Source organism: Bactrocera dorsalis, chromosome 3 (genome assembly GCF_023373825.1).
Source record: "Bactrocera dorsalis isolate Fly_Bdor chromosome 3, ASM2337382v1, whole genome shotgun sequence".
Taxonomy (NCBI): Eukaryota; Metazoa; Arthropoda; class Insecta; order Diptera; family Tephritidae; genus Bactrocera; species Bactrocera dorsalis.
The window spans coordinates 68,888,786-68,902,194 of record NC_064305.1 but is presented as its reverse complement, the minus strand read 5'-3'; the positions used below and the strand labels follow the sequence as shown (position 1 = coordinate 68,902,194).

Genomic DNA, 13,409 nt, shown 5'->3' with positions numbered 1-13,409 from the left:
GGTCTGCTTGAAACAAAATGTCTATCCTTAGAGAATACTGAGAGCACGTTAACTGATCTTACAAACCTTTCAAACAAAATCCGTAAAACCTTCCGACGATCCTAAACACAATGCGTGTAGAATGAAAATTCTCAAAAACCCGAAACCCGAAATTGTTTCGGGATTGCCCATTACAGACTAACTATGACCACAACACTTTTTAATATGCTCATGTTTCACTATTTAAGATACCACCAAATCCATAAAATGTTCAGTAGCCAGTAAGATTAGCGCCATTTAAAACGGAAGCCGCCAATAAAATATTATGAATTGTGCCACCTTTGTCAAAAGGAATGTCACCGAAACTGGCATACACGGTTTGCCCTACTTGATGCGTAAGGATTTGCATTGGACAGAGCGACTATTTTGGTTAGGCATCATCATAGCTGCGACTTATTACTCTATTTTCCTGTCTTTGGAACAATGGAAGCATTTTCAAGAAAATCCTCTTGTGTTTGCCGCCGAACTGACCTGGGATAAGAAGAATTTCCTCTATCCGGGCATAACAATGTGCAGCGATTTTTGCAATGCGTTGATGGCAGAAGAAATAATTATGCAGTAAGTGTGTGAATGGAAGTCTAAAGTTTGTGTTGTTAGGAAGTATATTATAAAAACATAAAATTTACAATATTTTAAACAGATTGTGGCAGCTAACGCCTAATGACACCCGTTACGACTACTACTCAAACTTTCTGCAAGCCTTAAATGTCCTACAATACGATACCTTGGAGACGCTGTTGCCATACAAAAATGACTCCACGCTGTGGGGCATAGACTACATCGATATTTTAACCAAAGTAAGAATGATTCCAAAATAAGAAGTAAGGTAGGTGGTTAAGAGCGCCGCCTTTCGGGCTCAATAAGCGCTTGTTGCGCCATTTTGATACGCTATCGTAAGACCTTATCTTGATATCATATTCCATTGGGGTACTCAAACCATTTGGTGCTCTCAATGAGACTATTTATCTCGGTTATGCTTCTTTTAGGTAGATCTTCAAGGATGGGTATCTAACGGATTCCTAAAACTTCGATGTCTGATTTGTGATAAAGCTAGGCATTCACAGAGGAAGTGAAGAACCATTTCATTGTTTGATTCTAGTTTACCAATACGGCCAGAATCCATGGTAGCTGTAAGCATATATATACTTTTCCTGGAACTGTGTAATAAGTTTTGGTTTTTGTTCTGTCATAGTTTTGTCATATTTGTTTCGTTATCCTGCATTTGGTTGTAGATCTCTATCTGTTCTGCGCTGTTTGTTCAAATTGCTTACTGGGCTCCCCCATAGCGAACATGGTGTTGTCTCTATTGGTCTAGAGAGGTTTTTGACTTAGCCAACTCTTCTGCTTTTCCGTTACTCAAAATGTACTTATGACCGGGAACTCAAATTATATATAAGTCGAATTGACCTGCCAGTGAGCTTAAAGCCGTCCTTGCTTTGTTTACGACTCTAGTGTTGGTCTTTGGTGAAGATAAGACTAGTAGAGCCGTCTTTCTATCTTATAAATGGTTGTCTTCTGTATTCTCCCGCAGTTGTACAATAGAACTTCACAGGCTTCTCTATGCCCAGTACTTCCGCTTGGAAGATGCTAGCTGAGTTAGGTAGACGATAAGGTAAAGAAGTAAGGTTTGATCTAATGCCGTCCGCATAAATCCACAAGACTATATTCGATTTTAGGCCTCAAAATAAGAAGGAAAGTATCGATTAATACTAAACATGCATTATTATATTTACAGTTGCAGACACCAGACAAGTCAGAGGTTCAGATTTCCGAAAAAAAGAGCATCATATTCGCACCAGCGATTACAGAGGTTGGTCTGTGCCGTACAACGTCACAGTTAAATAAGTACACCAATCCTAGTGGAGAAATGTATGTATGTTGGACACAAACAACTTTAATCAGTCAAAACTGATTATAAAGGCCATCTCCGAACTTTATTAAGTCTGGCTTCTTTATTATTGCAGAAAATCCTTCGAGGTTAGCCCCGTGCAATACTGTCTCTTCATGAGCATTTGTTTTACCAAGCTGTTTCCAGAATATTCAGATGAGGCGGAAGTATTTGTGGTAAGTTAATTGGAAACACTACTACAATTGGAGGGGTTGGGAAACTTTAATACATATGTATGTATGTATGTAGAATACAATGGCATCTAGATCTTTCGTTGGAATCACATCTAAAAAGACATGGTTGTCAGTGCAAGATTCGGTCAATTGTCGCCGAAATACTAAAACTGGATTGCTATATCTTTGTATAAAGTAGAGGTAATAAGGATAAGGAGAGGTTTTGAGGTTTGTGGAAAATCAGTTGAAAAAGAATATCGGATGGTTAGGTTAATAATCTAACGTCTCGATTAAGTCCAGGTTAATCAATTTACTTTGAAATCACAGAAAAGCGAACTATGGACGAGATTGTCAAGAGTCATAATATTAGATATTAATAAAGCGTTCCTCTGTAAATCGTAAACAAAAAGGGTGGGAGTTGAAACCTTTCTTAGTCTAACCGAGAAACAGCTTTCTTAAGTTTACAGTTTACTTTCATAGTACATATTCATTAACCCTTTTCGACACACTTTTTGGACCATATTTTATTTGAGATCCACCAATTATCATTTGATTAAGAACATCTTCAAATATATTGAAATATTTCAAAGGAATTCTTTATCTGTTGCCAGTACCTGCACAACCCCTTAGATGTCGTAGCGCCCAACGACATAACCAATGTCTATCAAATTGCGCCGCAAGCTCGAGTTTTAACTGTTGATCTGGAGATCACTGCATTCAGCGCTGAAGCTCAGGTGCGCCGAATACCGATAGAATATCGCAAATGTCGCTATCCAGACGAAAGTAATCTCAAGTACTTCGAGGTAAGTTTTTCTGCTTCATAAGCCCATACTAAATATAGAATATTTACGGTGGTGATTTCACAGACCTACTCAACAGCTTTGTGTTGCATGGAGCACCGCATTCATCGGGCCATGCAACTATGTAACTGCAAGCCACATTTCTATGCGGTCGGAGCCGAGCTCCCGACGTGCACTATCGATCAGCTTTTGTGTTTGCAACGACACAATTGGACGCAGACAAATTGCACCTTCTGCTTACAGCTCTGTGAGTATATGTTCTATGTGCAACTACAGCAGAGTATTGAGCAGCCTATGCATGGGCTGCAATTGGAGGGTGTAATGGGTCAAAAATTTGAACGCACCGTCAACATACAGCTCAATTTGCCGTATCGAGGTATACGTCGACGCGTGGTCTTCAGCTTCGATGAGGTGGTCGTCTCGTTTGGTGGTGCGTTTGGGCTGTTCTTAGGCGCCAGCTTTATCAGCACTTATACGATAATAAAGATTTTCGGCGATTTCCTGATGCTAAATTTTTTGCAATTTTGTCGACAACAAGTACTTCGTAGAAGAAGATTTCGCATTCGTGTGCTTTAAAGCGCTGTATGACGTACGTGAAAAGCTACGAGAACAGTCACTGTAGCTTGAAATGTAATTATATAAGGCAATTGAATTTGTATTGCTGGCGCAATCAACTGGACTATCGATTTTCTCTGACACATTTCCTTCTCTTTTCGCTCAAATGCTTAAATGCCAAGAAAGCTGCTGACACCTAACGAAGGCACGCCGCCATGCAATAGCGGTACAATTTATGAAGGTAAAATGCTATAAATGAAATTCATCACAGGGTGAATTCCGTAGAAAGTATATATGCTTAGCTCACAAATGCTTATATTTTGCTTGCAATGCATAAATGTATGTCAGATGTGTTACAGAGGAAATGTCATCAAAATGCATTTGCGCATTATTTTTTCGAATTCGAAATGACTAGAAATATAAATAAGTGTCGCATTAATGTTGAAATTAATGAACATTTGTTCGGAACACTTGTGGAATAGTAAGTCATGGAATATGCTTGAAATTGCAATGAGCATTGAGCTTACAACGGGAAGCAAAGACCATGACAAACTGTCTGATGAAATGATTAGTGGGTGTAAAATAGTTAATTATTGACTTCTAGGCACACAATAGAGTTATCCCTGAAGACGCAATTGCATGGCATGGAATTAATAGTAAGATTCGGCGAAAGTATCGATGATCTTATATTAATATATGAGAATGATCAGCAGTCTTAATACAGTCCGGAATTGAGCATCGCAAGCGGGTCTTGGGTTGAGCCCGGAGAAGACGGATCTGTGTTCACAGAATACAAGATCCGTCCATAGAGGCCGGACCTGGTTATTATCTGACCAAGAACTGTCAACTCGGCATCATTCCCAGAAGTTTGTTCAGGAATGTTTTCTGCCGCTACAGCACTAACAACCAATTCTGCTTTACGCTGTTGTAGTGTGGTGGACAAGCGTACGGCGTACTACCTACCGGAAGCCAATGCAAAGGGTTCAGAGCTCCCTGCGCTGTGCGGGAAGTACACGCTCCTCTGCTTATGCCCCGCAATAAGCTAGAACACATTGACACAAGTTTATGATACCATTAATGAACAAGAATCCTAAAATATTACATTTTTCATACTGGGAATCGAAATCAAAAAGCTGTAGCGACGCTTTGAGCCCATTGAAGCGTCAACCAGGGACTAAGGGTTTTATTTTATGGCTTAGTTTTAGAGGATGGAGCCATGTGTAGAAGTTCGCGCAAGTGAGGAAAGTTCTCTGGAACCCGCCACGTAAAACAAAAACATCACCAATGAAAAGAACTCAACAGCCTCGAATGCGAGACCGCTTTTTAATGACGCCTATTACAAGCGTATTACGGTCGGGTCCCTTCCTACTACGAAAAGCTTCACAACAAGCTGGCCGACAGGGGTTTCGCTCGAAAATTTTACGAAAACATGCGGCGACTAAGAGAAGGTTTCAGGACAGGAGCACATTCTTGTAGAACCACCAGAGGCGATCTAGTGACTGATGCCCAGAGCATCCTGAAATTGTGGAGGGAACACTTCTCCAGCCTGCTGAATGGTAGTGAAAGAATAAAAACCAAGAGTTGGTGAAGCCAATTCCTCAATCGATGATGGATGGAGTAGCAGTGGCGGGTGCCGACAGATTAACGGCCGAGCTATTCAAATACGCCGGCGAAGAACTGATAGAGAGAATGCATTAGTTTTTTTGTAGAATATGGACGGACGAAAGCGTGCCTGACGATTGGAATTTAAGTGTCTTCTGCCCAATCCACAAAAAGGGAGACCCTCTATCTGCGCCAATATAAGGTTCCATGGAGTGTATTGTGTGAAAATTTAAAGCACATCGTCAACAAACTGATTGGACCTTATCAGTGTGGTTTTAGGCCTGGTAAATCTACAACTGACCAGATATTCAACATGCGCCAAATCTTGGAAAATACCTGTGAAAAGAGAATCAACACACACCACCTCTTCGCCGAATTTAAAGCTGCTTTCGATAGCACGAAAAGGAGCTGCCTTTATGCCGCGATGTCTGAATTTGGTATCTCCGCAAAACTAATATGGCTGCGTAAACTGACATTGAGCAATACCGAAAGTTCCGTCAGGATCGGTAAGGACCTCTCCGTTGGAGACCAAACGAGGCGCAAACTAGGCGACTCCCTATTGTGCGACTTCTTCATTCTATTGCTGGAGAAAATAGTTCGAGCTGCAGGGCTAAATAGAGAAGGTACAGTCTTATACCCGAATTAAGAGACAGCGGTTAAGCTGGCTAGGTCATGTCGTTCGAATGGATGAAAACACTACAGCTCTGAGTAGTCGACGCAGTACCTGGCGGGGAAGCAGGGGAAGAGGAAGACCTCCAATTTGTTTAAAAGATCAGGTACAAAAAGATCTGGCTACACTCTCCAATTGGCTTCAAACAGCAAAAAGGAAGAACGACTGCCGCGCTGTTGGTGTCTACACCAATAAAGAAGAAAAAGAAGTGTAAATTTTGCTTATTAAATTCAGTAATGAAAATAGTCTTTCAAAACTCAAAATGGCAAAATTGCCTTAATGGCGGTAGAAAGCTGAAAATAGCGGAAAACTAGTGAAAATCATTTTTCCTTAATTTTTTCACGAAGCGCTCATATAAATCATGTGTTTGCGTATGTAAGTATTATACGATTGCTTGTGTGTGCATAAGAGTAATTGTATTAAATTTACGCAAAGAAGCCATAGAAAGGTTGTGCTGTGCCAGCGAAGGTACCTTCCCTTCGTAATTCGAAATTATCACAAAATATAAAACGGAACAAAAAAGTCAGAGAAAAGCCACCAACAACAACACTAATCTACTGTAGATACATATACACATGAAAGCACATATGCCTATCTGCAGCATTTCACTTTTGCTAAATATTACTTTATGTGTTGAACGATTTTCTCGCGTGCCACAACACGATGACGTTTGCCACACAAATGCATAAATGCAAACATACATTAGGGTGATCATTGAAAAATAAAAATTAACACTTTTTTCAGTCTAAGGTCCGTTTTCTCAATGTTTGATTAGCAGCCATCTGTCCATCTGTCAGTTGTGTTCTGGAAAACTTAACCAAAACTCCTTCTTTCGACAAAGAACCCTTTCTATTATGGTTATGGACTCCTCAATACACTGCTATACTATAGTTTTGAGTTTTTGTAGGTCACTTAAGTGCTTTTCAATCATAAAGAAAATCGATTGATTAAACTTAAACTGAATTAACCGCTTAAGTACCACCCTAATGTACATTAATATATAGTTATAGTTTAATGCTTTCATCCGCGTACTTCAGCGGTTTAAGTTCTTCGTTAATCGGTTTGTCTCATGCCAAAATGTTGGCTCATGGCTGCCGGTTGTTGGCGTTTGGCTGACGCCTGACGCCTGACGACTGCAATCGCGTCATTATGTTACGTGTTGATGGCAAATGTGATGAAGATGCTCATAATAATAAGTAAATCTGATGCCGTGATGGCGTTAAAACGAACTAACGATGTTTATGCGCTGCGATTTCAGATATTAACGACGCCTGCGGTTACCAATTATATTTCCTCGGTGCGGTCGCCTTTCTATTTGACGCTTGGTCGGCCCACAATCTCATCTGCACACACACACACACCATGCACATATATGTAGCTGTGTGTGTGTGTTTGTATGTAGGCAGATATAGTTAGGTGAACTTTGGTGGCGGTAAAATGCAGCGGATGTGCGCTTAGCGTGAAGAAAATGCCCACAAAACAAATAGTCAAAGCTAATAACCTTCATTTTGTGTTCATTTTTGCTTTTATTGTGTTGCCAGCAAATAAAAGCGCCATATTTTTTTGCTGTTCTTGTTGTTGCTGTCAGTCAGCATGTGGAGTAAATGAAGGTTAATGGCAGTTTTAATTTTGAAAATTTGTACGAGTACTTGGAGGCTTATTAGAAGCCAGTGTGAAATGTGGCTAAATTACTGGAAATAGTAAAATGTTTATGTGTGTACGAGTATAATAGCTCATAACAAAAAAATAATGACAAAAAAATCTAAACTTGGGTTAAACCGAAGCTAGAATACCCTTCACATATAAAAAAGATTTCATGCAAGAATTTGGCATAAAATTTTCGAATATTATCTCTTACAAATGTTGGCTGGGGCTACGTCTCAGTTGGTCCATCTGTTGACTCCAATTTTTGATGACTCGTTCGGGTATTTAGGCTCGTAACTGGCGTATGACACGAGTGATGTTTTGTTGCAAGGCTTCAATCGAAGAGTAATTGTCTGTATAGACTTCAAACTTTACATATCCACACTGGAAAAAGTCGAACGGTGTGATATCACGCTTCTTGGTGGCCAATCGACCGGCCCAAAACGTAAAATTATCTACTCACCGAAGTGTTCTCTTAATAAATCCATTGATTGATGCAATGTGTGGGAAGTCGCACCGTCTTTTTGAAACCAAATATTGGCGAGACCACGAGCTTCAATTTCAGGCATCAAAAATAGTCGGTTATCATGGTGCGTTTATGGGCGCCATTGCTGATTATATGAAAAACCACACCAAACCTTTGTTTTTGTGTGGATGAAATGGCAGCTCTTGAATCTCTTCAGGTTGCTCTTTGCCTCAAATACTGCAATTTTGCTAGTTGTGCCCATTGAAACAAAAAGGAGGACCTTATCGCCAAAAAAACAATATTTGGCTCGTAAACGTCGTATATTCTTGGAACTTTTCAAGAGCTTTCGTGCATGGGCGATGTAACTTGGGAAGGTCGGGCGTGCTACACTTTTTCTTTTGACTGTTTTGGCCGATGCAATTTTAACTCATTGCAATAATAGTTTTAACGGAGCAGAAATATTCCACACCTATATTTTATACATGTTACGAGGTCACATCTAATTATTGGTATGAGAAGGGCCAAGTCTACTTGTATGCAAAATAAAGGGGCAAGTCTAAATGAAATAGCAAAATCTTCAGAAGGTTTTTATGCGGTCTAGTTAAATCCAAATATGGAAAATGTAAGTACTGCATTTTACTGATCAGAACTGTAGTAGGTTAGGTTGGGCTATACAGGGTGGCTGTAACGTTATACATAGACCTACTGGTTCTTAGTAAAGCCAGATGGAGATTATGTTTAATTTGAGGTGTGGTATTCGTCATGGATGACGTGAAAGTTTTTCACGAACTTTAATAGTGACTTGAGATCTAAGTTTGATACTTCTAATCCTTTGAACTGCAGGTCTCCGAGATATTTAAGACGAGCTCTAGATATGGCCGCACATAAGCATATGTCTACTTCTCTGCACTTTTTACATCTATCGTGATTACTTATATCCATCCGTCTCGGTTCTGACCAGCCAAGAGGCCAACAACCGTCCAGCAGTCCTTTCGAGAAGATGTGAGTAAAAAACATGCGAGTTTCCTACAGGTCTCTTGCACATGATCTTGACGATTTTGCATATATTTGAGACATTACATCCCGCCCTAATCTGCCTATTAGCGCTTTCGGAAAAATCATTGTGTATCGTTTTTAGTGTCTTCGGTTTTCCTGTTCTTGTTCGATAGCCAGACAGGTAGCACTTTTGGCCATCTCATTAGATACCTCGTTTCCCGGAATTCCTTTGGGGCCTCGAACCCAGTATACATGCAACCGCTTTTTGGCAGCCACCATATCTACTGCCTGCCTGCTTCTAAGGATATTCTCCTGGCTATCGACGTATATATTTACCCTTTTTATGTTTTTTCTAGTTCTTTGGTAAATACTGCAGTATTCAGGAAGAGAGCTGTAATATACCATGAAAAAAATAATAACGACGAAAAAACTGCAAAAACAGTAAGTAACGGATGATTTGTTCTTGGTGAGGACTGAGGGCAAATGACATTTTCATTCCGTCGACCCATCTATCTTCTTCAATAGGGACGCTACAAAAATAGACCGATAGGGACAGCAAACGACGCTATAATTTTTTCCGCTCGTTTGACATTTCTTTTCAGTAAGGTTTGCCATTTCCACAGATGAAGATGTACGATTCAACAACGAGTCGAAATTATTAAAATTAACTTCCGAAATTCGGTGTACGTGGGCTCAACTTTACAAGCGCTACGTCCAATTTATGTATGTTCGTCATAATCGTCCTGTTAGAACAACAATTGAGCGTCTGGTGGAAAAAATTTAATCCACATGTTCCCGTGCCAATAAGACAAAGCAGTGCCCATAGTGTTGAGAATATTGTTGCCGCTAGAGCATCAATTGATGAACCCCCAAATTAGTCTCTCACACGTCGTTTTCAAGCGTTGGGCATCTCTGAGACGTAGTTGAGGCGAATTTAGCGAAAAGATCTTAGCCTACATCTTTACAAGATCAAATTGACGCAAGAACTGAAGTCGCTTGATCACCAGAATCGTCGTATGTTCGTGAATTGGGCTGAGCAACAACTTGAAAATTATACAGATTTTCATCGAGAAATCATCTTCAGCGTTGAGGCTCATTTCTAGCTGAATGGCTTCGTCAATAAGCAAAATATGCATTATTGCTCAGGCAGCTATCCACACGTACTCCATGAGCCACCATTGCATTTCGAAAAAATTACGGTTTGGTGCCTTTTATGAGCTGGCGTCGTCGTACTTCTTCGGTAATGATCAAGACCGGCACGTTACTGTAAATGGGAATCGCTACCGCTAAATGATAGCCGAATTATTTTGATCCGCATTGGATGATATAAACTTGGACAATATGTGGTTCCAACAGGACGGCGCCACAAACCACACATTGAATGTCACAATCGATTTATTGAAAACCAAGTTTGGATAACATGTTATCTCACGAAATGACTCTGTCAATTGTTTGTCCGCGATATACTTCTAAACTACTGTACTGATTTCAACAACAACAATAATAGATCACTCGAAGGAAGTTTGGTCATCAAAAATAGCACCAAAAATGTGCTTGAAGAAACTATTGTGACTGGGAAGTTTAATGAAAAAAGTGTTTTATTTGCAGTGCATTTCACTCATCACATCCAAAATTAAAGTTAACAGAGATCCGAAGAGTCAATATCTATACTTAAAAGTGCGTTCAATTTATTAAGAAGGCAAATTAATACCAAAAAACTGTAAACTAAGCGAAGTTCTAACATGGTAGAAGCGGAGTACAATTGGATCTAGAACCATTTTCAACGATAGACTTTGCTTTTTTCTTTTCTAAGGATTCTCCCGAAGTGATTATCACTAAGTAGTAATCCCATGAATTATGGGGTTCCTTATATTGTAATATAATCAATATTTATTCGACCTTATTGTTATTAATAAATTGCTCAAAACATTCTCCACCGTTAAGGACGAGATTGTGATAACAAAATATGACATGATCATACAAAACTGAACAACGAAACTTTCTTCACATAATAATGAACTCATATTCCAGCAACTACTCACCCAGCTTTCTCAAAGATCATTAAACCTAACGACCTAAATAGGGCCCAGCAACAGTGTCAAGAGAAACAAATTTCAAAATACTGGACAACACATAACCAAACGTTTATATAAGTTAAGAGAATTATGCTCATATACTGAATTTCATAACACTAAATTCAGGCGCTAAAACTAATATTTTTGCAATAATGAAGCGTTTCGCTTGTCTGCAAACCGAAACGGTCAATTCGTATAAATTTGCCACGGTCTAGCAATTACTAGTTCAATGAACGCCGCGAAATATTGCAAGTTAAGTGGAAAATTGAAATTTATGTATATATTCTGATGAGTATGCGCAATAATTGAGAGCTGGGGTGTTGAAGACACCAGTAGGTGATCGTAGAACTGTTGAATTGCATGCCTGCAAACTGAAGTTGAAATTCAATTAAAGAAAAGGTATGTGTTCTAGGTATAAATTACTAATCCAACAGAGTGGTTTCGGATTGTTTTTAGACCGGTCAAACATGGAAAGCGCTTGGGTCTCTGAAATTGACGAAGACAAGTGGAGACAAATAGTCAGCAATTTGCAGTTCATGCCATAAAAACGTCAACTCGGAAACAGTTTCTTTGGACCCGACGAAGACAACGTGTATTTTAGGAATCTTTGTCCGTCTTTTTCATGGATTCAAATAAAATATGCAATGTCTCCATCGTGGTTGAACTATAGCCGGTATTTGTGGTAACTAGGCTATGTCAGACGAATGGACCCAAACGCTTCAGTTTGGTAAGTTTTCACGAAGATATCTAAAGCTGGTGCTGTAAATGAAGGCTTTCTCTGCATTGAAGTAATCTCATCTCAAGTCTCAAGGAGACGTTCTTTAAGGGTGTGCGATACGATTCTGGTTCTCTGCGATGCTGATAAACTCAATATGAAGAACAAACAATTTATTAAAGCTTGATTCCTGCCTCTTAGACCTTTGTGAGCCAACTTGTAAAAGCACCTCTAGCCCATAAACAGCGAAACCGGGTGGTGTCTAGACGTTTCTCTTTACATTTACGTTTTGGCTTGATAACTTCACAGTAGCCTTCACTTAACCAAGTAAATCAACAACTTTTAGCTGGTCTCAGTCTCGTTGCTACAGCCTGACGGCCCATAATTTTTCTGCTCTGATTCGCACTCAGGCCAAAGTAAAGCAAACACATAAAAATCTAATAACAACAAATACGCATGCGAGTAGAAGAAACAGCGAAGCGGCAACCAGTTGGACAAGTTGCACGCCCGACGCAAGCAACCGAGTGGTGAGCTCATACGGGATTATGTATGTGAGCGCGAAGCAGAATTGCGTGCGAAGCAAATGTGTACTTCCTCAATGGATGTGAGACACGCGCACAAAGAAAACTAACTTCCAATCTAAAGTGGCTACGGAAATCTTCCAATAATTTAATAATGCAATATAAAGCATATTAAGCGAACCAAAAGCAATGAAGGCAAAGAAAATAAGCAGGGAAGGCAATAAGTAAGCGATGCAGCGACACAAATACAACTCTGAAATGCGCATAAATTATTAGAAGCTGAAAGAAAAAGCCCAACAACACTGTACTGCACGGAACTGTCTGTCAGTGTGTGAAATGCTGAGACTGCAAAGCGGCCGATGGCAGACCTTCCGACAGTCAGCTAGATAGTGGTGGCAGCTACAAATCAGCGCCTTCATTTCCACGAACAAACTGTTCATGGCATTTCGAACTGACGTTGAGGTTATGTGCAACTTTGCTCTGTGCAATGCGGCGAATTAAATGCCTACAGACAAGAGAGGTGGCACTAAGTGAGTAGCACGTCGCAAAGTGTGCATACTCCGAAGGTATTAGTTGAGGAAGTAGTATACCATTCATGTAATTTTGAGCTTACAATTGTTCTTATATGACAGTATAATCGGATAGATTTGGAGAAAATTATGGGTTTATTCAAAAATAAATCAAAATCATGCTAATCGAGTACTAAAAGTAAGAAACAGAGAGAGATAGAGACAGAGACAGAGAGAGGCAGAGAGAGAGAGATAGAGCAAGAGAGAGAGAGACAAAGAGAGATAAAGAGAGAGACAGAGAGAAAAAGAAAGAGAGAGCTCTCAAAGAGAAAGCGGGAATTAATCCCAGCATTTTGCTAGTATTGGGTTTTTCCAGTTCTTTGCTCTGCTGAAATGTGGTAGAAACCTTGTTACAACAAAAAGTAATTCCATCCAACCGTATATCGAAAATATATAGGGCGCTCCATCAATCACTTTTCTCGGGTTTTATCTCCTTTTTTTTTGATAAACTGTAGATTACCTTAAGGTCTATAAAAAAAATATTTTGAAGGAAACTTCATTTATCGACAATTGGACTAAGGAACAGGGACTACAGGCCGCATTTCGACAGAAAAACCATAAAAATAGATTGTAAATGTAAGACAATTACAGTTAGATCCATGAAATGTACTTAAGTGAAGATGCAATCAAACATTGAGAGTGTATTATATAAGAACAGGATGGGTTAAATTATAGTATTAATACACCTTTTAATAT

At 39.6% G+C, this 13,409-nt stretch overlaps 2 protein-coding genes across 29 annotated transcripts in view; one reads left to right on the top strand and one right to left on the bottom strand.

Annotated features, from left to right (window-relative positions):
- LOC105228998 (protein MTSS 1) overlaps positions 1–13,409 on the bottom strand; it is a 135,947-nt gene that overhangs the window by 94,402 nt on the left and 28,136 nt on the right. The window lies entirely within an intron of this gene.
- Positions 1,780–4,068, top strand: LOC125777752 (sodium channel protein Nach). The gene is made up of 3 exons (XM_049453212.1): positions 1,780–2,103; positions 2,712–2,903; positions 2,967–4,068. The coding sequence occupies exons 1-3, from the start codon at positions 2,044–2,046 to the stop codon at positions 3,474–3,476; spliced, it is 762 nt and encodes a 253-aa protein (XP_049309169.1). The 5' UTR covers positions 1,780–2,043; the 3' UTR covers positions 3,477–4,068.

Excerpts from the sequence above, each read along its gene's own strand:
- LOC125777752 (XM_049453212.1), top strand. The coding sequence starts at position 2,044 with ATGAGCATTTGTTTTACCAAGCTGTTTCCAGAATATTCAGATGAGGCG. Across the intron at positions 2,104-2,711 it reads ATGAGGCGGAAGTATTTGTG|TACCTGCACAACCCCTTAGA; the intron begins GTAAGTTAATTG and ends ATCTGTTGCCAG. Across the intron at positions 2,904-2,966 it reads GTAATCTCAAGTACTTCGAG|ACCTACTCAACAGCTTTGTG; the intron begins GTAAGTTTTTCT and ends GTGATTTCACAG.